The sequence below is a fragment of the Cetorhinus maximus genome, chromosome 11 (genome assembly GCF_964194155.1).
Source record: "Cetorhinus maximus chromosome 11, sCetMax3.hap1.1, whole genome shotgun sequence".
Taxonomy (NCBI): Eukaryota; Metazoa; Chordata; class Chondrichthyes; order Lamniformes; family Cetorhinidae; genus Cetorhinus; species Cetorhinus maximus.
This window is the reverse complement of record NC_135889.1, coordinates 117,465,474-117,490,916: the sequence shown is the minus strand read 5'-3', so window position 1 is coordinate 117,490,916 and position 25,443 is coordinate 117,465,474. Positions and strand designations below refer to the sequence as shown.

The following is a 25,443-nucleotide window of genomic DNA, read 5'->3' as shown; positions in this document are numbered from 1 at the left end:
TAAGAGAAGGTCATTTTTGACAAATTTGATCAAATTTTTTGAGGAATTAACCAGGAGTGTTAATTGAGGGTAATGTATTTGATGTGGTCTACATGGACTTTAGCAAAGCTTTTGATAAGGTCCCTTATGGCAGACTGACCAAGAAAGTAAGGAGCCCATGGGATCCAAGGCAAAGTGGTACATTGGATCCAAAATTGGCTGAGAGGCAGGAAGCCTCTGATGGTAGAGGGATGTTTCTGTAACTGGAAGTTTGTTTCCAATGGGGTTCCACAGGGTTCGGAGCTGGGGCCCTTGCTGTTTGTGGTGTACATAAATGATTTGGACTTAAATGTAGGGAGTATGATCAAGAAGTTCTTGGATGACACGAAAATTGCTAGAGTGGTAAATAGTGAGGAGGATAGTTGTAAACTGCAGGAGGATATCAATGGATTGGTCAGGTGGGCAGAGCAGTGACAAATGGAATTAAACCCGGAAAAGTGTGAGGTAATGCACTTGGGGAGGGCTAACAAGGCAAGGGATTATACTGAATGATAGGACCCTGGAAAGTACTGAAGATCAGAGGGACTTTGATGTGCCTATCCACAGGTCCCTGAAGGTAACAGGCCAGGTAGATAAGGTGGCTAACGACATAAGGGATACTTGCCTTTATTAGCCGAGGCATAGAATATAAGAGCAGGGAGGTTATGCTGGAACAGTATAAAACACTGGTTAGGCTGCAACTGGAGTACTGTGTGCAGTTCTCGTCACCACATTATAAGATAGATATGATTGCACTGGAGAGGGTACAGAGCATATTTACCAGGGTGCTGCCTGGGCTGGAGGGTCTGAGCTATGAGGAAAGATTGGATAGGATGGGGTTGTATTCCTTGGAGCAGCGAAGGTTGATAGGGGACCTGATAGAGGTATGAGATTGAGGGGCATAGATACAGTGGAAAGGAAGGTACTTTTTCCATTAGTAGAGTGGTCAATAACCAGGGGACATAGATTTAAGGTAAGAGGTAGAAGGCTAAGAGGGCAGTTGAGGAGAAAATTTTTCACCCAGAAGGCGGTGGGAGTCTGGAACTCACTGCCTGAAAGGGTGGTTGAGTCAGAAACTCCCATAACATTTAAGAAGTATTTGGATATTCACTTGCGTTCCCATAGTCTCCAGGACTATGGGCCAAGCGCTGGAAAATGGGATTAGTATACTCGGATCTCTGACTGGCCTGGGCACGATGGGCCAAATGGCCTCTTTCTTTGCTGTAAACTTCTGAGTCTATAAACTGGCCCCGTCTGCCTCCTCAGCTGCAAGTAAAAGGGCCCTTGGCACTATTTTGATAAAGATCATGGGTGTCCTTGGTGTCATAACTAATATTTACCCTACAACCAGCATCAATGAAACAGGTCTTGCTGCTTATGGGATAGTGCTGAGTGCAAACTGGCTGCCATGTTCCCATTATTACAACAGTGACTACACTTCAAAAATCAATTAATTGGCTGTAACGTAATTTGGAACATCCTGACATTGTGAAGGATGACATATAAATCCACCCTGCCAGAAATTCCTGTCATGTACATCTGATCAATCCAAAAACTGCTTTTGTGGAATGCAATGCCCCTGGAGCAATGAACCAGCTTGACGAAATATTTTTGTTCGAGTCTAAAGTGAAAAAAAAATCTTTTTGATAGATATTCTTAATGATAATATAATACCAAATATCTGATCATTGTTTTTTTTTTAATGCTGTAAGTTAATCTCAAGCGCTGCGCTTAATATTCATCCATTTTGCTCTCCCTTTTGAATCAGCGTTGTAAATGTGTAAACTTGTGCGTGGTAACTAACTGTAATTATGTCAGTGAATAACATGAAGATTCAGCCTTTTAGCTTTTTTTTTCCTATCGATGCCTCTGTGTGCCTCTCTCTGTCCGTGTCCCTCTGAACCTCTGTCTTCCCTTCCTTCCCTCCCCCCACCACCCCGCAGTCAGCTTTAAAGCTAATGCTTGAAGTCTTCCCCCTCCCATACAAACATGTTACAACAATCCATATGTACTGATGTATTTGAATCTTGCAGTTGTTGTAATTGCGGTAATCATGATGATTTGTAGTGTGTGTGAATTATCTTTAAATGAATAGGGATAAAAGATGTGCATCACTGGAGTCACAGTAGAAGCTGGTTCTCCTACCTGAAGGACCTATCTAATTCATCCCTCTTTCTCCGTAGTACTGTTTTGACATTCTGGAAGTTTTCATATTTCCCCAGAACTCAATTTCACAAATTGTCATAGTTGTTTTTTTTTAATTCTTTCATGGATGCAAGCGTCACTGGTGACGCCAGCATTGCTTGCCCATCCCTAATTGCCCTTGAACTGAATGGTTTGCTCGGCCATTCCAGAGGGCAGTTCGGATATTTCTGTGCAGTCTAGGTAAAGTTGGCAGATTTCCTTCCCTAAAGGACATAAGTAAACCAAATGGGTTTCAACAATTGATGATGGTTGTCACGGTCACTGGGACTAGCTCTCAATTCCAGAATTTAATTAATTGAATTTAATTTCCACCAGCTGCTGTGGTGGGATTTGAACCCATGTCCCACAGAGCGTTAGCCTGGGCTTCTGGATGCTAGTCCAGTGACATTCCTACCATTTGAACTCTGAATTCTGAGAAAGTTTCATAGAATGAATTAGAAGAAATTGTTTCCATTTTGTGTGAAGGTCAGTAACGAGGCACAGATTTAAATCATTGGTTAAAAAAATGTGAGGGGCGATTAGAATTTTTATGCAAAGGGTTATGATATGGAATGCATGGTCTGAAAGTGTGAATAATAAACATCAAAAGGGATGTTGATAAATGCCAAAGGAAAAGCAGGGGGTAAAAAAGTGGAAACCTATGGGGAAAGAAAGGGGAGTGGGACTAATTCGATCTTTCACAGGCACAATGGCTGAATGGCCTCCTCCTGTGCTGTTTCATGCCATGAATTACAGGGCCAGAATTGTAATCCCCACACTACAGAACCTAGTGTGTGCAAGTGGGATGTGAAGATTCGGTGAACCTCACTGAGTCTCGGCCTGAGGTGCTGCTGCTGTTTTTGTTTCACATTTTCTTTTTTGTGCTCCTCAGGTACAGAGTGAGGACAGCGTGCTCCTGTTCGTTGCTGCGTGGACACTCACTGAGATTGTGCGTTATTCCTTCTACACCTTCAGCCTCCTGAACCACCTGCCCTATGCGATCAAATGGGCCAGGTAACGTCCTGCCAAAGAGAGCTCCTGGCTCAGTAACTCATTCCTATCATGCTGTAATGTGCAACTTAGTTGGTAAAGTAATATAGATGAAGAGCACCATGTTACAAATTATTATAAGATGTATAGGGGAGTGGGAGGCCTATGTGGATTGTAAACCTCAACTGAACTGACAAGTGAAAACTACCAGTTCTTTTTTTAATAACTTTTCTACCATCTCTTTCACCCTCCCAGTGAGTTCACCCCACAAGATAACAAGTCAGGAAGATCTCAGAACAAACTGCTCGGTACTGGATTGATGCTACAGTGGTGGGGATGGGAATGGGAAGGATGGCTGGTGCTGTTAGTGAGGAGTGGAGGGGAGAAACCATCAGCTCAGACCCCCTGTTTCCCTCCCTCCCTCCCTTGCCATTCGCCCCCATCCCTGATTATTGCCCAATGACCTCTAGTGGGAGTGGGCATCAGGTGACAACAGAATTGACCCTGGCTGTGAGGTCCCCTTTAGTCAAATAGCCAACTGATTGTTGAGTTTCTCACAGGATAAATGGCACTTGAGGGGAATAAGGGCAGCTCTGAAAACAAGTGCAGAAAATTGTGTGTGTATGGAGATCGCGATGGATTCTCCTGTTGCTATGACAGATGACTGTTCAGCACGGAGACCAGTTGTTCACTGTCTAGATTGGCGTTGTCGCATATGAGACTTTAAACCAAATCTTGACTTGCAGAACCGAATGCAAATGTGACATTTGAAGTTACTGTTGGAAGGCTGGGTGAAGGCACTGGCTTTGCAGTGTGCTCGCCTGTCCTGCAGGGGGTCTGACTCTGTTCGGCTCAAATGTTGAGATTGCTTGATAACGAATTGTTCTCCATTGGATCTGTCCAAATCTCCACCTGCGTGGAGATCACAATTATATTTATACTCTTTTTTTGAGTACTGATGAGAAAAAAACAAATTAACCAATAAAGCAAAGCCACTTAAACCAATTTAAAGGAACCTCTCATAATTAAATAAGAATGTACTTTTGGGGGCTGATGATGCATTCCAGCCCCCATGGGTGCCCACCGGTTGCTGAAGGCCTGAAGCATGCCGGTGGACACAGCGTGCTCCCTCTCCGAAGGACACCCAGCCACGGAAGAGGGGCAGACAGTTGGGCTGGACAACCCCCTCGACCATCCGCTACCTGGACCTGTTAATGGCCAACTTAGCCAGGCCCAGGAGCAGGCTTACAAGGAGGTGGTCCTCCCTGCCCCCTCACCCCCCAAACGCCAGGTGGCCAAAGATCAGGAGCGTGGGGCTGAAGTGTAGCCAAATCTTGGGGAATAGGTTCCTCGGGTAATTGAAAAGGGAGTGCAACCTCCCACTCTATGTACACATGGAACACAGACTCCTCAAGGCTGCAGAAAATATGGGCAGCCTGGGAGCCTGTGAACCATCGCAACCTATGGCCGTACGGGACTGCTGCATGTAACACCCTCCACACCAGATCCCTGATGACAAAGGGGAGGACACCCATATAGGGAAACAACTTGTATTCATAGAGCACCTTTTTAAAATCACATTCATCACAGCTTATGAAAGGGGATAGTGCTTTTTTTTTTATTCCATGCATTTACTTGCCTTTTTACACACAGTTTGTACCATATATTTCAGGATGAAACTAAGAACAGGAATTCGGTGAAAATTTGAAAGGTTCAGTAGCTGGGCATTTGTGTCAGTTCTACCTCGCTAACCCCCGCCCTCTCCAGTCCATCTCATGACTGTTTGCACTCATCAGGACACTCTCAAGAATACCAATATAAGGTGAAAATAACAATTTATACTGCACGTGAAGAGAGTGCTCATACTGTATAAATTGATTTCCCCACAATTTATACAGTATGAGCACTCTCTTCACATACTGTATAAATTGTTGTTTACACCTTATATTGGTATTCTTGCAAGTGTCCTGATGAGTGCTAGATGAAAAGCTCCGACATGTCTCTTCAGCAATACTGTTAATTTTTGCCTAGTAAAATTGTGACCATCTGTAGCAACGACCAAAACTAATGAAAATTCACAGACCTGCCAGCAGCTGATAGAGAAGAGATGGGTTAAAATCCTGACGGCAGATCTCTCAGCGTGACCTCACCAATGGAAGGTCCTGAGAGGTCACCCTGGATTTTGTCTGGTCTTGTCACAGGATGTGCTGACATCCTGCTGTGTATTTCCAAGCATTTGCAGTTTGGTTTTCTATGCTTGTCTTTGCAGCCTTCTGTAACTTATATGGAAATAGTAGCGGTGAAATGGGGTGGAATCTCCCCGTCCTATCTTATCGACAGAACATAATCCGCCTCCCGTCAGCAAGAGATGCTGTAAGGCAGGAGTTACTTGTGTGAGTGTGTGTGTGGGTTAGTGCTATTGCTTTGTTCCTGGCCATTTGCCACTTTTCTGTATGTTATAAGGAAGTCTGCTGCCTTTAATGATTGACCATTAACCACTGTCATTCACTCACATGGCTGCAGTTTAACATTAAATACTGACTGTTCCTATTATACATATGCTTTACTGAAGGGAGATGGTGCAGATGGGGGAACTTGGCCTTTGTTTCCTCGAGTTATTCATTTTCTGCGAAGTGCTGTCATTCAGCCCAACTGCATTGTACTGTATCGGTGTTTGTACTGCATATGAGCCTCCTTCCACTCTACTTTATCTCACCCTCTCAGCATATCCTTCTCTTTCTTTCCGCCATGTGTTTATACAGCTGTAGCTCAGTTGATAGCGCACTCTCCCCCTGAGGTCACAAGCTTCTGTCTTGTAGTACAGAGGGAACGCTGCACAGTCGGAGGTGCCGTCTTTCGGACAAGACGTTTAACAGAGGCCCCATCTGCTTGCTCGGGTGGATGTAAAGGATCCTGGGGCAATAATTAAAAGAGGAGCAGGGGAGTTAGCACCGGTGTCCTGGCCAATATTTATCCCTCAATCAACATCACAAAAATAGATTATTTATCTGGTTATTATCACATTGCCATTTGTGGGAGTTTGCTGTGCTCAAGTTGGCTTTTGCAATTACTGCATTACAACAGTGACTACATTTCAAAAGCACTTAATTGGCTTTAAATGCATTGAGACATCCAGTGATTGCAAAAACCACTATACAAATGCAAGTCCTCCTCCCTTAAATTCTGCTATTCCCCTCAGCCACTCCTTGTGGTAGCAAGTTCCACATTCTAAACACTCTCTGGACTCCCTTCTACCCAAAAAAAAACTTTTAACTTAACAGTCTCAATCAGATCACCCCTCACTAAACCATCTCTTTTCTAAAGAAAAGAGGCTCGGCCTGTTCACTCTTTCCTAATGGGTGTAACCTCTGTTCTAGGATCATCCTCGTAAATCTAGGACTTAAATTTAGGACCTTTGAGATGTGACAAGGTGCTATTTAAGTCCAGTCACGTCATTAAACCTAAACTGTGCTTTTTTTAAAAAAAAAAATCAGAGTATACTGTTATTTAGTATTAAGGCGATGACTTATTTACCCAGGCATTGCATCATTTTCACTGCAGAAATTTCAGCAGCTTTACTGCTAAAAGGCTCTATTCATTCTGGCTGTTGGCTGCCTTAGCTAGCACCACTCTTGTCTTGAGTCAGTAGACAGCAAGCTCAAGCCCAGCTTCAGGACTTGAGCACATGATCCAGTACGACACTCCAGTGCAATAACGAGGGAGCAATTTGTTACATTCAGCAGTGACTTTCAGAAGGAAATTGGACAAATACTCAGAGGAAAAAACTTGCAAGCTTTATGGAGAAAGAGCAGGGGAGACTGAGACTAATTGGATAGCTATTCCAAATCGCCAGCACTGGCAAGATGGACCAAATGGCCACATCCTGCATGGCTCAGTACCTCACTTATGGCACGTTTACACCCTGGACCATTTTGTGTGACTGAAAAGACTTTGTCTCAAAGGATATGTTGAGAGATTTTTCGATTTGCCACTGTGTCCCTTATTCCTGTGTGTTGCTTAGGAACTCAGGAATAGGCCATTCAGCTCCTCAAGCCTTTTCTGCCATTCAGTCAGATCATAGCTGATCTGTTCCACTCCATTTACCTGGAATAAAAACAAAGTGCTGGAATAACTCAGTAGGTCTGGCAGCATCTGTGGAGAGAGAAACAGTTAATGTTAATTAATTCTGCTATTCGCCTCTACTGCTCCTTTCGGTAGCAAGTTCCATATTCTAAACACCCTCTGGACTCCACTTCAACCAGGGGGAAAAAGCTTTTCCCTGCCTTTTACCATTTACATCTTTTACGTGCCATTTACCTTTTTCGTAACCTGCCTTTGCTCAATCTCTTTAGATTTTAGTTAGGAAAGGATATCAATCAACCTCGCTCTCGAAGGCTCCAATCTTCCTAACATTTTCAAATTTTCTGGGCTATGGGGAAAGAGCGGGGAATGGGATTAATTGGACAGCTCTTCCAAAGAACCAGAAGAGGTACCATGGGCTGAGTGGCATCCTTCGACTCTCAAATTCTGTGAATTCTGCCCATGAGCACAGAGGAGACTTATACTATAGAATCCTATATAGATCAGAAAGGTCAAGGATTCGATCTCCTGAGATATTGTGAGTGGAGTTATGACTGTGGTCGAGAGGCTTGTAGCATTTGTGACTTGTCTAAAGGGATAGCTCTACACCAAGGTGGCATTTGAAAATGGGACCCTGATAGAATAAGATCCCAATTATGGTAACGCCCAAGATTCCGTGTTCAAAAAAGGTTGCCAACAGCATAGGAGGAAGTAGATACAATTTTTTCCATCAACCATGGGTGCAGTTTTTCCTTATAGACAATATGGCAAGGGCCTAGGTCTGAGCAAGCTTATCCAGACCTGACGTAAGACATAAAGGTATAACTACTGTGGTTACAAGAGCAGGTCAGAGGCTGGGAATTCTACGGCGAGTAACTCTGCTCCTGACACCCAAAAGTTTGTCCACCATCTACAAGGTACAAGTCAGTAGTGTGATGGAATAATCTCCACTTGCCTGGTTGAGTGCGGCTCCAACATCACTCAAGAAGCTTGGCACCATCCAGGACAAAGCAACCCGCTTGATTGGCACCTATCCAGCCCCTTAAACATTCACTCCTTCCACCACCGACACACATTGGCAGTGCATACCATCCACAAGCTGCACTGGAGCAACTTGCCAAGGCTCCTTCGACAACACCTTCCGAACCTGTGAACTCTACCATCTAGAAGGACAAGGGCAGCAAATGCATGGGAACACCACCAACTGCAAGCCCCCCTCCAAGCCACTCACCATTCCTGACTTGGAAGTATATCGCTGTACCTTCACTGTCACTGGGTCAAAATCCTGGAACTCCCTTCCTAACAGCACAGTGGGTGTACCTGCACCAAATGGACTGCAGCAGTCTGAGAAGGCAGCTCACTACCACCTTCCTGAGGGAAATTCGGGATGGGCAATAATTACTGACCTAGCCAGCGACGCCCACATTCCGTGAAAGAATTTATAAAAGGATATGTTGATGGGGTTAGATTACAAGGGAGTTTAGTGGCGGCTCGTGTGGTGCATAAATCTGTTCACCCAAATAGTTTAGTGGTCTGTGGTGTAAATACTCTGCAATACCCTGTAAGGCATCTGCTTCCAGGTTATCACCAATCCCAAAACTTAAGATTCAGCAGTGACATAGGAAAAAAAAAGAAAGATTTGCAACTACATAGCAACTTTCACAACCTCAGGACACCCCAAAGCCTTTCACAAACAAATTGTGGTTCCTGTAGCAATATAGAAAGCACAGCAGCCAATTTGGACACAGCAAGATCCCACAAACAGCAATGAGATCTTCTGTGCCATAAATTTTCTGTTTTTATGATGATGACCAGTTCATTTTTTTTAATATATATTGATGTTGATTTGAGGGATGGGGATTGGCCAGGACACTTGGGAAAACTCCACTGCTCCTCCTTTGAAATAGTGCCAGTGGGATCCTTTGCATCCATCTGGGAAGGCAGCAGGGACCTCCCATACACTCGAAGAATGCAGACGCTTTTGTATATGTGCTGGTATCCATCACACCATTAAATGTGCAAACCTACCTGGGGATTTGATACAACCTTTTATCTTCCACTCATCTATTCCCCATCAGCCCACCCCACCCCATATCCCAAGGAATTGATCCAACTAATTTTGCCTCAGAATCCTAGTGCACGTTCTTTAACTTTAATCAGGTGGAAAAGTCAGGCGATGGATGGGATGCAGTTTTTCTTTTTCGTCAAGCTGCAGTTGCAGCTGTTTTGCTTCCTGAACGTGTTGGCTGCCTTGTGTTTTGTGTATTGCTCGGAGGGAACCATGACCGCCCACTCGTGATCCTTGTGTTGGAACAGGATATGGTGTGTGGCAGACTCCATCCCTGAGAATGGGATGCAGTGCGTGTGTGTACTCCCTAACGCTGGGAATGGGATGCAGTGTGTGTGTGTACTCCCTAACGCTGGGATTGGGATGCAGTGCGTGTGTGTACTCCCTAACGCTGGGATTGGGATGCAGTGCGTGTGTACTCCCTAACGCTGGGAATGGGATGCATTGCGTGTGTACTCCCTAATGCTGGGATTGGGATGCAGTGCGTGTGTACTCCCTAACGCTGGGAATGGGATGCAGTGCGTGTGTACTCCCTAACGTTGGGAATGGGATGCAGTGCGTGTGTACTCCCTAACGTTGGGAATGGGATGCAGTGCGTGTGTACTCCCTAACGCTGGGAATGGGATGCAGTGCGTGTGTACACCCTAACGCTGGGAATGGGATGCAGTGTGTGTGTACTCCCTAACGCTGGGAATGGGATGCAGTGTGTGTGTACACCCTAACGCTGGGAATGGGATGCAGTGTGTGTGTACACCCTAACACTGGGAATGGGATGCAGTGTGTGTGTACACCCTAACGCTGGGAATGGGATGCAGTGCGCGTGTACTCCCTAACACTGGGAATGGGATGCAATGTGTGTACACCCTGACACTGAAATTGTGGAAATGTGGATTGCTTTAAGAAAAGCACGATTGAAGATTTTGTTTAATATCTCTGCATTCTAACCCATCCAGGTACACGCTGTTTATCGTACTGTATCCAATGGGAGTTACGGGAGAACTGCTGACTATATATGCAGCTCTGCCTCACGTTCGAAGGACTGGCTTGTATTCTGTGACCCTGCCGAACAAATACAACATTTCCTTTGATTATTACACGGTCCTGATTCTGGTCATGATTTCCTACATTCCACGTAAGTGAGCGGGTTGTTCATTGCTGGGATCCAAAATGGCTGAGGATCAATTAGCCTGGATATAGTACCATTGCAAACTGGTTTCAAAGAATGATAGGTCACAGACAGAATGAGGCAAGGAAGCAATTAGTGAGGGTTCAGAGCGAGTACATCCCCTTAAAGAAAAAGAATGAGTCTGACCAGTCCAGAGCCCTCTGGATGTCAGGTGGCTTAAAGGGGAGGATAAACATGCGGAACTTATGACAGATACCAAGGGTTCAACACTGCAGAACTCCTGGAGGAGTATTTTTTTTTAAAATGCCTAGGATTGAAAATAAAAGGGAAATTAAAAGCAAAGAAAGGACATGAAATATTATTGGCAAGTAAAATCAAGAAAAACACTTTTTTTTAAAAAAAATATATATATATAAAAATATATATATAAATACATAAAGATCATGAAGATAACTAAGAGTAGGGCCCTTTTTAGAAACCATTGAAGTAACCTGTATGTGGAGGCAGAGGACACTGGTATGGTTCTTAATGAATGCTTTGCAACTCTCCTCACAAGAAAGAGGGATGATATAGACATTGCAGTCTGGGGAGAAGAGTGTGAAATATTAGATGCAATTGACCTAGTGAGAGAGGAAGTATTAAGGGGTTTAACATCTTTGAAATTGGATAAATCCTCAGGCCCAGATGAATTGTATCCTAGGCGGTTAAGAGAAGAAATGGCAGAAGCTCTGACCATCAGGATCCAATCCTCTTCTGGCTACAGGTGTGGTCCTGGAGGAGAATAGAGGAACTGAGGGACCTTGGAGTCTGTGTCCACAGATCCCTGAAGGTGGCTGGATGGTCAAGAAGGCAGACAGGATACTTGCCTTTATTAGCTGAGGCATAGAATGTAAGAGCTGGGAGATTACGCTGGAACTGTATAAAACACAAGTTGGGCCACAGCTGGCGCACGCCATGCAGTTGTGGCCGCTGCACTATAGGAAAGCTGTGATTGCACTAGACAGGGTTCGGAGAAAATTTACAAGGGTGTTGCCAGGACTGGAGAATTTAGTGAAGAGGAAAGATTGGATAGGCTGGGGTTTTTTTCCCCCCTTTGGAACAGAGGAGGCTGAGGGGAGGCCTAATTTAAAGCGTATAAATTAGTGAGGGGTCTAGGCAGAGTGGACGGGAAGGTTCCATTCCCCTTGGTCAAAGGGTCCTCACAACCAGGGGACGTAGAATTAGGGTAAGCGGTACAGGGTTTAGAGGGGATTTGACGGCAAATATTTTCACCAAGAGGGTGGTGGGGATCTGGAACTCGCTGCCTGGTAGAGGCAGAAACTTAAAGTACTCTGATATGCACTTGAAATGCCGTAACATCGAAACTAGGAGCAGGAGTAGGCCATTCGGCCCTTCGAGCCTGCTCCGCCATTCATTATGATCATGGCTGATCATCCAACTCAATAGCCTGCTCCCGCTTTCTCCCCAAACCCTTTGATCCTTTCGCCCCAAGAGCTATATCTAACTCCTTCTTGAAAACATACAATGTTTTGGTCTCAATTACTTTCTGCGGTAACGAATTCCACAGGCTCACCACTCTCTGGGTGAAGAAATTTCTCCTCATTTCAGTCCTAAATGGTCTACTCCATATCCTCAGACTGTGACTCCCCCCACCATCGGGAACATCCTTCCTGCACCTACCCTGTCTAGTTCTGTTAGAATTTTATAGGTTTCTATGAGATCCCCCCTCATTCTCCTGAACTCCAGCGAATATAATCCTAATCGACTCAATCTCTCCTCATATGTCAGTCCCGCCATCCCAGGAATCAGTCGGGTAAACCTTCTCTGCACTCCCTCTATAGCAGGAACATCCTTCCTCAGATAAGGAGACCAAAACTGCACACAATATTCCAGGTGTGGTCTCACCAAGGCCCTGTAGAATTGCAGCAAGACATCCCCATTCCTGTACTCGAATCCTCTGGCTATGAAGGCCAACATACCATTTGCCTTCTTTACCGCCTGCTGCACCTGCATGCTTACCTTCAACAACTGGTGTACAAGGACACCCAGGTCTCATTGCACATTCCCCCCTCTCAATTTATAGTCATTCAGATAATCTGCCTTCCTGTTTTTGCTACCAAAGTGGATAACCTCACATTTATCCACATTATACTGCATCTGCCATGCATTTGCCCACCCATTCAGCTTGTCCAAATCACACTGAAGCATCTCTGCATCCTCCTCACAGCTCACCCTCTCACCCAGCTTTGTGTCATCTGCAAATTTGGAGATATTACATTTAATTCCCTCATCTAAATCATTAATATATATTGTGAATAACTGGGGTCCCAGCACCGATCCTTGCGGTACCCCATTAGTCACTGCCTGCCATTCAGAAAAAGACCCGTTTATTCCTACTCTTTGTTTCCTGTCTGCCAATCCGTGTTCTATCCATCTCAATACACTACTCCCAATCCCATGCGGTTTAATTTTACACGCCAATCTCTTATCTGGTTACAAGGTTTCAGACCAAGAGCTGGAAGCGATTGCTTGGGACTTCAACTGAGTAGGAGGTTTGGTTTTAGCCCTTGTCAGCCGATTCCCTCATTGGGAATAAACAGCCAGGATTGTTAATCCCTGCCTTTGTACCCTACGCTAGGGTGAGGATAACTCAGACAAGGTTTAACTCCTGATCATCAGATGGTTACCTAAGCTAGAAAGTAAGGAGCATGCTGAGCCTGGCAGTGATGCACTCTGAGGTTGAATAGCCTGGCGGTGTGTATAGTGTCTAGGCTCACTTGGACAGGTGACCAGAGGCAGGGGATTGTGCTCCAGGAAGAGGCTACCATAGGATGTTACAGCACGGAAATAGACCATTCAGCCCATCGTCTGCACCAGTGATTTCTGTCTCCTAGAGCCACCCAGTCTAATCCCCTCTTCTCACGACCTTTACCAGTGCTCCCTATTAAGCGACTTGTTGATTTGAAAAGCATTTACTTCTGGCAGAGAAATCCACCTTTAAGCACTGTTTGTGTCAAAAGAGTATCTCCTCCTGTAGAATCGTACAGCACAGGAGAAGGCCATTCAGCCCATTGTACTTATGCCAGCCCTCTGAAAGAGCAGCCAGTGACCTGGAATGCGCTGCCTGAAACGGCGGTGGAAGTAGATTCAATAATTTTCGAAAGGGAGTTGGATAAATACTTGGGGAAAATTACAAGGATATGGTTGAAGTGCAGGAGAGAGAAACTAATTGGATAGTCCCTAGCAAAGAGCCAGCACAGGCAGAATGGGCCACATGGCCTCTTGTGCTGTATTGTTCTCAGATGAATTAGTCCCACTTCCCTCCTCTTCCCCCTTAACCCTGCAAACTTGTTCCTGTTCAAGTATTTATGCAATTCCCTTTTGCAAAAAGTTCCTATTGAAGCTGCGCTCTTGTCTGACAGTGTGTTCCAGATCACAGTTTGCGGTGTATTCGAAATAAATAAATAAATCCTACTTATCTCCCATAAGCCATTTACATTTAAATCTGTGCCCTGGTTAGTCACCCCTTTCATTTTTCTGACAGTCTTAACTTTATACCTTCAAAGGATGAGGGCGGAAGGTGGCAGGGGGGAAGAGCAGGAGGAATGTAAAAAATAAAGTTCGCTTCACTTGGACTGTTGTAAGAAACATGACACAAAAATGTCTTTTGTCCGTCTCCCCACATTAGGAAACGCTGCTATAGACGAAGGGAGGTATCGTTTGGAATTCATTTCCGCAAATGACGCAAGATCAATTGTTAATTTTAAATCTGAGATTGATTTTTTTTTTGACCAAAGGTATTACAGGATGTGGGGCAGATACGGTTAGGTCACAGGTTAGCTATGATCTCATTGAATGGCGAACAGGCTCGAGGGGCTGAATGGCCTCCTTCCGTTCCTATAAACACGAGGGACGAAACGAGAGAAAGCTCAACGGAGAGAGAAAGTACACAAAAAAGGGAGAGAGAGAGAGAAACATGAGAGATGGAAAGCAAAAAACCAAATGGCAGGAAATGATATAAAATGGGAGATATATTAAGGGGAACAGATAAGGTAGATAAAGAAAAACTGTTTTTGCTGGTTGAGTCTTGGATTAGAGGACGTAATCTAAAATTTGGAGTCGGACCTTTGAGGCGTGAAATTAGGAAACAATTCTACACAAAGGGTGGTAGAAGTTTGGAACTCTTCCTCAAATGGCAATTGATGCTGGATCGATTAATCGTTAATTTTAAATCTGAGATTGATAGATAGTTGTTAACCAAAGGTATTAAGGGGTCTGGGGCAAAGGCTGGGTATATGGAGTTGGGTCACAGATCAGCCATGATCTCGAAGAATGATGAATGAATGACTTGAGGGGGGTGTAAATGGCCTACTCCTACTCTTATGTTCCTAACTAAGTCTTTCTGAATCAGTTTTTCCACAGCTCTATTTCCACATGCTTCGCCAGAGGAGGAAGGTCCTGAGCACCACAGAAGAGAGCAAAAAGATCGAGTAGCCACAGCCCCTTCATTGTGGGGGGGAGGGGGAGTTTTGGGGAAGGGCACCTTGCCTCAAATAGAGTCTGGTTCTCCCTTTCTGCTGGATTGTCATGTTACCTTCTGATTAACTCAGCTAACGCAATTGGCATGGTTTTAATTGGACACCTTTGTGACTAAGTGCTCGACTCTCAAAGGATCGAGAGTATGTTAACCAACTGAAACTGGATCCTCCAAAACCTGAATTTATGCAGTACTCCTGGTGTGTTCAGAGGGGGAGAGGGGTGACATAAAGGGGAAAATTCTAAATTCCTAAAATCCTTGTCATAAAGGGTCTTGAGGAACGATGTCCAAACAGACTTGTGAATCTTGCATCATCAATTGCGTTACTTCCCAATTTGTGCTCCACCAAATGGCCAAGTCCCTTGGTTCCCAGTACCAGAAGCAGGAGGGAGTCTACCTCTACGTGTTTCGCCATAAGCAGAGATTTAGTAGCAGCTCATGAGACCTGTTAAAAGTCTTGCGTGTTCAAAAGGCTAGGTCCTTTGTTGAAGATCGGCACTGAGGTTGGCCACTGGTCATTCATCTTCAATCAACAGCATTCCCTTCAGTGCGTCACTGCCCTTTGTGGGAACCCTGGCGGGGAAGGCCAAGTACTGGGACTGGAACCCAGAAAGGGAAGTAGATACCCTTTAAAAGTTGTTGAGATGATGTATTGGTATTATGACTGTCCTGCAGAATCAAGGTTCAGCTGCTTTAACAAGTAGCTGGCTTTGCCTGGTTGAGTAGCTAAGACTCTTCGCACTGACAGACTGGTCCTTGGTTTGAGGCTGGTGCAGGGTTGGTGGATGCATTCCTGCAGGTGTCATCACATTGTGTTGTTGCCAACTGCCTTTTCCCCCCACACTTCCTCGTTTCTCCCCCCCAGCCCCCCATCGGCTTCCCGACACGCCTATAGTTGTGACACACTGCCTTCCCAGAACCAATCGGGAAGCAAATAGACCCTCCATTCCCTGATTGGATGATTCTTGACTGTTAATCAAAATCAGCCTTTTTACCACATGATGTCTGGTTATTTTTGTAACGAATGAACCAAAACCTTCAAAAGAAAATTGGAAGAAAAAAAAACGCGATTTTTTTTTTAACGCTCCTTATGATTTTGCTCCTGGGTTTTTCGCTCACCATGGCCCCGGAGGATTAATCTTTAATTCCCGGAGGGTTGGGAACTCTAAAACTAGCAATGCTGCCGATATCACCAAGGCCGTGTTATTCATTGACAAACCTTCATGGGAACCGTGGTTAGGATCTACACTGCCCGACCTGTTTCTCTTTCCACTCCACCTTCCCCAACCCCCCTCCAATCTCTCACCCAACAACTATATTTTGAAAATAAGACTGTTCTGTTCTGTTTACCATTTTTGTTATTACGGTAAAAGGTGAAGGTCACTCCTCGATGTGAACGGTTTGTGGTGCAACACTTCTTTAGAGCTCCGCTGAAACGGTGATTGCAGCTTTTCCGCAGAGTTGGCCATTCCAAACTCAAAACGATCAGTTTGTAATAAAACTGGACAAATTGATAATCCCTCCCTCTTTTGTTTTTTTTAACGGAGCCGCGTGGCCTCTAACTGAATCACGTAACGTTCGAAAAAAATTTAAGAACAAGTCTTTTTAATGGAAGATTTAAGAGCATGTCTGGCTCAGCCTGTGCATCTTAATATGTTCTTTTGTATATTTGGGATTGCTCTTTGTAATTAAGGATTTAAAGATTTAGCGTTCTCAAGTTTGCACTTTTTTGCATGAGAGCATTTGTAATGAAACTTTCCTAAATGTCTCTTGGCCGATGTGTAGATTAGGCAGAGGAAGTGACAGATTGCCGTGACACTATCGCTTGTCATCTTGTTTGCGAACTTGTCCGTCGTCTCAGATAGGAAACGAGCATGGTTTCTCCTAACAAATGTTTTGTCTCCTAAACTGCACAGTTCCTACTGATTGTTTAGAATTTGTTACGTAGGAAAGGCACCAGGCCGTGTCGACGCAGGTCTGTCTGGGCCTAGAGGTTTTTGCTTTAACCTGTTTGAATTGTCTAGAAATGCTCTTGCGTTTGCACGGTCATCCTCAGCATAGATCGACCTCAATGATGTTTCTTCCCGTGTTAATAAACTCTTGTGAATCCTCAGCAATGTCACAGACTGTTATTTACACAGGTCGGGGGCAAAGGCCTCCTTCGAGGTTGTACGTGCGGGTGAGTTGGCAACCATTAGCTGCAGTACAGCAAAGCAACCACTGAATGGTGCTACAGGTCAGAAAATGAATCTCCGTCTAGTCCAGCTGCTTTTCTATTCTTTCTAACACTCAGCATGGCTCAAACTTTGCCTGTAATTCTCTCTCCAGGAGATTAATTGCCTCAGGACACTGCTGCGAGGAAAACCAGGGAGAAAGCTCATCCAAAAATTTGTGTTTTTCTTTTCATGGAATGCTTTCCTGCTGAGGATTGTTTTAAAAAAAAATTTGAAGATGGAGGGAAAGGCAGAAAAGCTGTTTGACTGAGAGTTGAGAATCATCCAATGAGGTGATGGAAAGAATGTTTGCTCGGCCTGAGGAACATGGTGGATCGTCTCAGGCGATCAATGGCAGGAGTGTGAAGTAAGATGCGCTCTGGCGTATATGCCTGTGCCAGGGTTAGTAGGACTGTGGCGATGCTCACCGTCAGTGGGGACACAAGCCTGGGTACCAACTCGGGATCATCTCTGGGCTGCAACATGGATGAAAGCTCAGAACCGAATCGATCCTTTCCGCCAGGCACAAAATCAATGCCCTGAGGCAGACTGTTCCATAGCGAATGACTCAATGACTGGGGTACCCGTCCATCATTAACCTTTCCAATTCAAGTCACCCTTTAGAGGCCAAAGTCCCACCAGGCAGAGTGGTCGTAGCTGGACATATCGAGTTACATTGAGCCTACAGCAAAGAAACCATGTCGGTGGTGCTTTTGATGTAAACGCACTTCCGTTCTTCATCTAACCTCATCAGTATAACTTTCAATTCCTTTCTCCCTCGCGTTTTTATCTAACGTCCTCTTAAATATCATTCGCCGACTACTGCTTGCGGGAGCGGGTTCCGCACTCTTAGCGTTCGCTGGATGAAGAAACGGCTCCTCTGAATTCCTTATCAAATTTATGAATGTTTGTAAATGGGTCAACTGGGACACAGGTTTAGCTGGTTAAACTCCAGCAAGTGTCCCTTACCCTACTTAGAGGTCAGCCTGGTCCCACCGCAAACCTCCCAGCGGCTCAGCTTGGAGCCTCGCCTGGTTATGTTTCCATGGTGTCAGGCATGCAGCTGGCTAAACAAGAGCTGCAGCCACCTCACCATTTCACATTCACGACCAGGATGCAAAAATTGACACATTTGTGCAAGATTAGTCAAGGGTAAGAAGTAATGCACTTGGAGCTGGCCTTTGGTATTAATTTCAGAATTAAACTGGGGACACCATTGAAAAGGCAGTGAATAGAGTGATACTGAACCAAACAAGCGCCCCTTCAGCTCAAAGACTGGCTGGAGTAGATAGTGGAAAAGTATGGCTTTACTCTGAATAGGGGACACTCTCTTCTGAGGTTGCGGACTGAGGTGAGGGTCGGCAAATCTTCTTGGACGTAGACCTGGACTGCCTGCCTGCACCTCCCCCCCCCCCCCCCCCCCCCCCCGACAATTACCTCACTGGGTCAAATAACATTTTGGTCCCCTCTACAATATCTTTATAATTAGTGAACAAAGGCATTCGAACACGGGCACCTTTTTCTCGTCCCGAAGGTGATTCTGTCCAATTGCTTGCAGCAGTGTCCAACTGATCTTTAATTTCTAGAGGCTCCAGGCAATCCTGGAAAGTTGGCAACCCTGGCTTAGGCACACTGCTGTGGTGGACTGGAAGGAGCTTAGGAGCTTTACCCTATCTAAACCCATGCTGTACCCGTCCTGGGAGTGTTTGATGGGGACAGTGTAGAGGGAGCTTTACCCTGTAACTAAACCCATGCTGTACCCGTCCTGGGAGTGTTTGATGGGGACAGTGTAGAGGAAACACAATATTTCTATATTGCCTTTCACAAGTTCCCAAAGCTAATTGAAGTACTTTTTGAAGCCTAGCCACTGTTGTAATGTAGTAAAAGCAGCACCCAATGTGTAACCACCAATATTTCACAAATAGCAATGAAATAATGACCAGACATTCTGTTGGTTAAGGGTTAAATGTTGGTTAGGACACCGCTGTTGCTCAAAATCACACACTGGCATGTCTTATGTCCACCTGAAAAGGCAAGTTTAGCTTCAGTTTAGCTTCTTATTCACAATGCAGTGCACTGTCAGTACTGCTTGCAGTGTCAACAACAACAACTTATATAGCAGCTTTAACGATATGAAACATGACACCATTGTAAAATGAAGTATGACACCGAGCCATCTTAGGTCAGGTTACTGAAAGCTTGGCCAAAGAGACGATAGGTTTTAAGGAGCGCCTAAAAGGAAGAAAGTGACGCAGAGAGGCGGAGATGTGTGGAGGGGATTCTAGAGATTGGGCCTGAGGCAGCCGAAGGCACAGCCACCAATAGTGGACTTATCAAAATCAGGGATGCATAAAGGTTAGAATGAGAGAGGTGCAGATATCTCCGGCTTGTGGGGCTGGAGGCAAGATTACAGGGATAGGGAGTGGTGAAGCCATGGAGGGATTTGGAAACAAGGAAGGGAATTTTAAAATGAAGATGTTGCTTGACTGGGAGCCAATATCGATCAGCAAGCAATGGGGGCGATGGGTGAACAAGTCTTGGTGCAAGTTAAGACGCAGTAGATTTCTGATGACCTCAAGTTTTTGGAGGGTGGAATGTGGGAGACCAGCCAGGAGCACGTTGGAATAGTCAGGACTGGAGGTAACAACGTCATGGGTGAGAGTTTCATCAGCAGATTAGCTGAGACAGGAAGAAAGGCACACAATGTTACCTTAATGGAAATAATAACTCTTAGTGATGCCACGAATGAAGGTGGGAAGCTCCTCTCAATATCAAATGTGACACACAGGTTATGGACAGACTGGCTTAATCTCAGCCTGTTGCCAGGGAGAGGGATAAAGTCAGTAGCTAGGGAACGGAGTATGGAGCGGGGACTGAAAACAATGTCTTAAGCCTTTCCAATATTGGTGGAAATTTCTGCTCATCCCATTCTGGATGTCAGATAAGCAGCCTGATAATTTAGCAACAGTGAAGGAGTCCAGAGAGGCGGTGGTGAGGTAGAGCTGGGTGTAGTCAGCCTACGTGTGAAAACTAACAGTGCCTTTGGATGATATTGCCGAGGGGCAGCACGTAGATTAGAAATAGGAGGAGGGGGAAAAGGGTAGATCCTTCCAGCCAGAACAATTTTGTCTTCAAGTCACTGGAGTGGATCTTGAACCCGCAACCTTCTGACTTTCCTCACAGAGCCACAACATTGAGTCTCATTTAACATCAGAAAGGCGAGCTGCAGACCTTTAGGTGTGCTGGTAGGGTTGCCAACTGAGGTTTCATCACAACTTGCTGCCCTGCTTCAGCCATTGGCCAGCCAACACACCCATCCTTGTGACACACTGCCTTCCTACAGCAATTGGAAAGCAAAAAGATTCATTACCCAATTCTTTTTAATTCATTCATGGGATGTGGGCATCGCTGGCTAGGCCTGCATTTATTGTCCATCCCTAATTGCCCTTGAGAAGGTGGTGGTGAGCTGCCTTCTTGAACCGCTGCAGTCCATGTGGTGTAGGTACACCCACAGTGCTGTTAGGAAGGGAGTTCCAGGATTTTGACCCAGGAACAGTGAAGGAACAGCGATATATTTCCAAGTCAGGGTGGTGTGTGGCTTGGAGGAGAACTTCCAGATGGTGGTGTTCCTATGCATCTGCTACCTTTGTCCTTTTTAGACGGTAGCAGTCGTGGGTTTGGAAGGTGCTGTCTAAGGAACCTTGGTGAGTTCCTGGAGTGCATCTTGTAGATGGTACACACTGCTGCCACTGTGTGTCAGTGGTGGAGGGAGTGAATGTTTGTGGATGTGGTGCCAATCAAGTGGGCTGCTTTGTCCTGGATGGTGTCAAGCTTCTTGAGTGTTGTTGCACTCATCCAGGCAAGTGAAGAGTATTTCATTACACTCCTGACTTGTGCCTTGTATATGGCACTCGCCACAGGACTCCTACCCTCTGGCCTGCTCTTTTAACCACCGTATTTATGTGGCTAGTCCAGTTCAGTTTCTGGCCAATAGTAACCCCCCTAGGATGTTGATAGTGGGGGATTTAGTGATGGCAATGCCAATGAATGCCAAGGGGCAATGGTTAGATTCTCTCTTGTTGGAGATGCTCATTGCCTGGCACTTGTGAGGTATGAATGTACTTGCTACTAGTCAGCCCATGCCTGGATATTGTCCAAGTCTTGCTGCATTTGGACATAGACTGCTTCAGTATCTGAGGGGTTGTGAATGGTGCTGAACATGGTGCAATCATCAGCGAACATCCCCACTTCTGACCTTATGATGGAAGGAAGGACATTGATGAAGCAGCTGAAGATGGTTGGGCCTAGGACAATTGAATGATGCTTAACTGTCAGCCCAACAGTCTTTTTCCCTCATTTCTCTTCAGATATAAAAATATTGAAAATGTTCAAAAAAAATTTTCAATGTCTCAATGAGTTTTCTCCAGGGTTGCGCACAACAGTGCCCTGGAGGTTGATCTTAAATTCCTGGAGACTCCAGGCCAATCCTGGAGGGTTGGTAACCCTGGAGAAGACCTCCTGAGTTGGTTCACAAGGGGTTAATCATTCTACTAAGTCAGGCAAGTTCCTTTGTAATTCCCCTTGCCAATCTTGAGATAAACTGCCTCTTTGAAATAAGCAATCACATTTGTTCCATAGAGAGCCCAGTTCATAGTCATTGCAAGATTCAGATAAGTATCAGGATGTCCCCATACGCTACAACGGAATAACTGAAGTGCCTAACAAAGAGCATTCTGGTATCTTATGCTAATCACTCCTTTTGAGGAACAGGCACTTTCCTTTGAAATGCAGTGTGCAGATGAAAACCAGCAGTGGTTACAACTTTGTGCTTAAAAAGTCATTGAAAATGCCCTCTTGGGATATTAATAAGTGTGTTAATTTACATCCTGAGTTTGGGCAATTCAACTCAGATAGACACGTCTGAATTAAACACTTGGTTCAAAGCATCTTTAGCATTAATTGACTTCCTGACCTAAATCAAAAGGAAATCTTGCATTTATATAGCACCTTCCGAAGTGCTTCGCAGTCAATTACAACTTTAAAAAGCACTTCATGGGCTGTAAAGTGCTTTGAGCTACATAAATGCAAGACTTTCTTTTGAAGTGTAGTCACTGTTGTGGCGAAATGTGGCAAGGGGGGGGGCCGACTATATTTGCTGGCGATACAAAGATAGGTAGGAAAGCAAGTTGTGAGGAGGTTACAGACTCTGCAAAGGCATTTAGATAGGTTAAGTGAGCGGATAAAAAAATTGGCAGATCGTGCATAATGTGAGATTGTCCACTTTGTCAGGAAGAATAGAAAAATAGAACGCTATTTAAATGCAGACTGCAGAATGCTGCAGTGCAAAGGGACCTGGATGTCCTTGTACGTGAATCACAAGTTAGTATACAGGTGCAGCAAGTGATTCAGAAGGCGAATGGAATGTTGGCCTTTATTGCAAGGCTGGGGGGCGGGGGGAGTATTAAAGTAGGGAAGTCTTGCTACAGAAGTACAGGGCCCTGGTCCAACCTGGAGTAGTGTTTAGATTTGATCTCCTTACTTAAGGAGGGATATATTTGCTTCGGAAGCAGTTCAGAGAAGGTTCCTGGGATGAAAGTGTTGCCTTATGAGGAAAGGTTGAGCAGGTTGGGCCCGTACTCATTGAAGTTCAGAACAATAAGATGTGATCTTTTTGAAATATATAAGATTCTGAGTGGGCTTGATAGGGTGAGTGCTGAGAGAAGGTGGGGGTGGGGGTGGGGGGGAATCTAGAACTAGGGGGGCACAGTTTTAAAATAAGGGGTTTCCCATTTAAGACAGAGGTGAGGAGGAATTTCTTCTTTCAGAGGGTCGTCAGTCTTTGGAATTCCCTTCCACGGTGCACAGTGGAAGCTGGGTCATTTAGTATATTAAAGGCTGAGTTAAACAGATGTTTGATCTACAAGGGAGTCGAGGATTATGGGGGTGGGGTGGGGGCGTAGCAGACAGGAAAGTGGAGTTAAGGCTATCAGATTAGCTATGATCTTAGTGACCTGGCAGAGCAAGCTCAAGGGGCCAAATGGCCTACTCCTGCTTCCAGTTCTTATGATATTTTGATCCCACAAATATCAATGATAATCTCTTTTTAGTGGTGTTATTTGAGGGATGAATATTGGCTTGGACACAGAGGATAACTCCCTTAGTTTAATATGTTAATCTCAAAAAGTGGCACCTCGGACAGTGCAGCATTCTCTCAATATGGGCATCAGCCTGAATTGTGTGTTTAAATCTTCTGAATGGGGCTTGAACCCAGTTATGACTCAGTGACAAGAATGCTACTGAACCACAGTGAAGCTGAAAGATGCCTCGTACAGAGAGTTAGTGAAAAGATACTTGCACAGACTGACAATTAAAGTTATATCATGTGTCGAGTGACAATGAGTTGTACGGTACAGTTAGTGACAATGAAAGGTATGTCATACGGATCCATAGATGAAGAGATGTTCATAGAGGAGGAGGGCCAATGAGAGACATGTCATGCAGAGTGTGACAAATTGGGGATGTGGGAGGGGAACAGACAGGAATATAGTATTTACGGCACAGAAAAATACTTCATTTCAGCAGGTCCACGATTTATTCGTTCATGGGATGTGGGTGTCACAGGCAAGGCCAGCACGTGTTGCCTATCCCTAATTCCTCTTGAACTGAGTGACTTGCCAGTTACGAGTCAATCACATTGAGTCTGGCATCACAGACCAGGTCAGGACAATTTCCTTCCCTAAAGATTTTTAATGAATTGAATTTAAATCCCATGTAATTTGGATTTGAACCCGCGTGCCCAGATCATTAGCCCAGGTCTCTGGGTTGCTCACCCAGTGATATTACCACTATGCCACTGTCTCCCGTGCCAGTGTTTATCCTCTACACGAGTCGAGATGAGAATAACAATGAAAAGTGTCTCCTACAGTAACAGTGAAGGATGCCTCACCAGTGAGTAGCACTGAGATTTAAGAGGTGCCTTACAGAAAGTAATAAAGTTTTATATAATGCCTTCCACGACTCCAGGATGTACCAAAGTGCTTTATAGCCAATAAAGCACTTCTGAAATGTCTTCACTGTTGTAATGCGGGAAACATGATAGCCAATTTGCACACAGTAAGATTACACAAACAGCAATGTGATTATGACTAGATATTCTATTTTTAGTGATGTTGATTGAGGGATAAATATTGGCCAGGGCACGGGATAGATTCCTCCAGCTTTTCGTCAAAATAGTTGTCATGGGATATTTTACATCCACCCAAGAGGGCAGACTGTGCCTCGGTTTAGCATCTCATCCAAAAGACAGTGCAGCATACCCTCTACTGCACTGGGAGTGTCAGCCTGGATTATGAGATCAAGTCTCCGGAGTGCAACTCAAACCTACAGTTTTCCAACCCAGAAGCCAGAGTGTTATCCAATAAGCCACAGCTGACCATAGCTGAATGGCAATGTTTCATTCATAGAGTGACAATATGTTGTCTTAGAGAAATTGGCAAATTGAGACATATGAAGAGTGACAGTGGGAGATTCACGTGAGGGAATGTACAGGACACACTGGGTTACCCCAGTCTTGGGCGATAGTGCACAACAAGCAATGTTGATTTCAACAGACAAGGAAATCAATGTAAGACGGATGGTTGTTTTGCTGTCACCCATTTTGTGCCCACTATATCCTGTTCAGACCACAAGGGGGTCCTATTCTTCCACCCTGGCTGCACTATATAGTTACATACCAAGCAAAACAAGACACTCTTACACTAAAACAGATTACCTGGTATATGGTGGCAATGGTTGATGGAATAACATTGGTCAAACCCTAATAGAGCCCAGCGTTCCCCACCCCCCCACCGCCCCAGCTATTCCTTAACTAATGAGATAATACCATAGAATCCTTAGCATTCTGTGGAATACGAGGGTGGGGGGAGTGGGCTATGGGTGCAGTTAACATCTTATCAGAAAGACAGCAACTCAAACAATGCAGCACCCCCTAAGCACCATGTTGAGGTGCCAGCCAAGGTTATGTGTTTGGGTCCTTGAGTGGTGTTTGGATATATGGCCCTCTGACTAATGTTGGGTGTCAGAAGGTTGAGAATTCAAGTCCCCCTCCAGAGAGTTAAGCACAAAAGTCCAGGCTAACATTCAAATACAGTACTGAAGGAGTACAGCAGTGTCTGAGGTGTCACATTTTGGATGAGACGTTAAACCAAGGCCCTGCCTGTTCAAACAG

General features: G+C 44.9%; 1 protein-coding gene across 1 annotated transcript in view; it reads left to right on the top strand.

Moving 5' to 3' along the window:
- Positions 1-17,116, top strand: part of hacd2 (3-hydroxyacyl-CoA dehydratase 2) — a 33,980-nt gene extending 16,864 nt beyond the window's left edge. The window contains exons 5-7 of the mRNA XM_078552634.1: positions 3,095-3,216; positions 10,294-10,472; positions 14,878-17,116. Of these exons, the coding sequence (XP_078408760.1) occupies positions 3,095-3,216; positions 10,294-10,472; positions 14,878-14,960 (384 nt within the window). The 3' untranslated portion in view covers positions 14,961-17,116. The remainder of the gene's footprint in view (positions 1-3,094; positions 3,217-10,293; positions 10,473-14,877) is intronic.
- Positions 17,117-25,443: the final 8,327 nt, after the last annotated feature.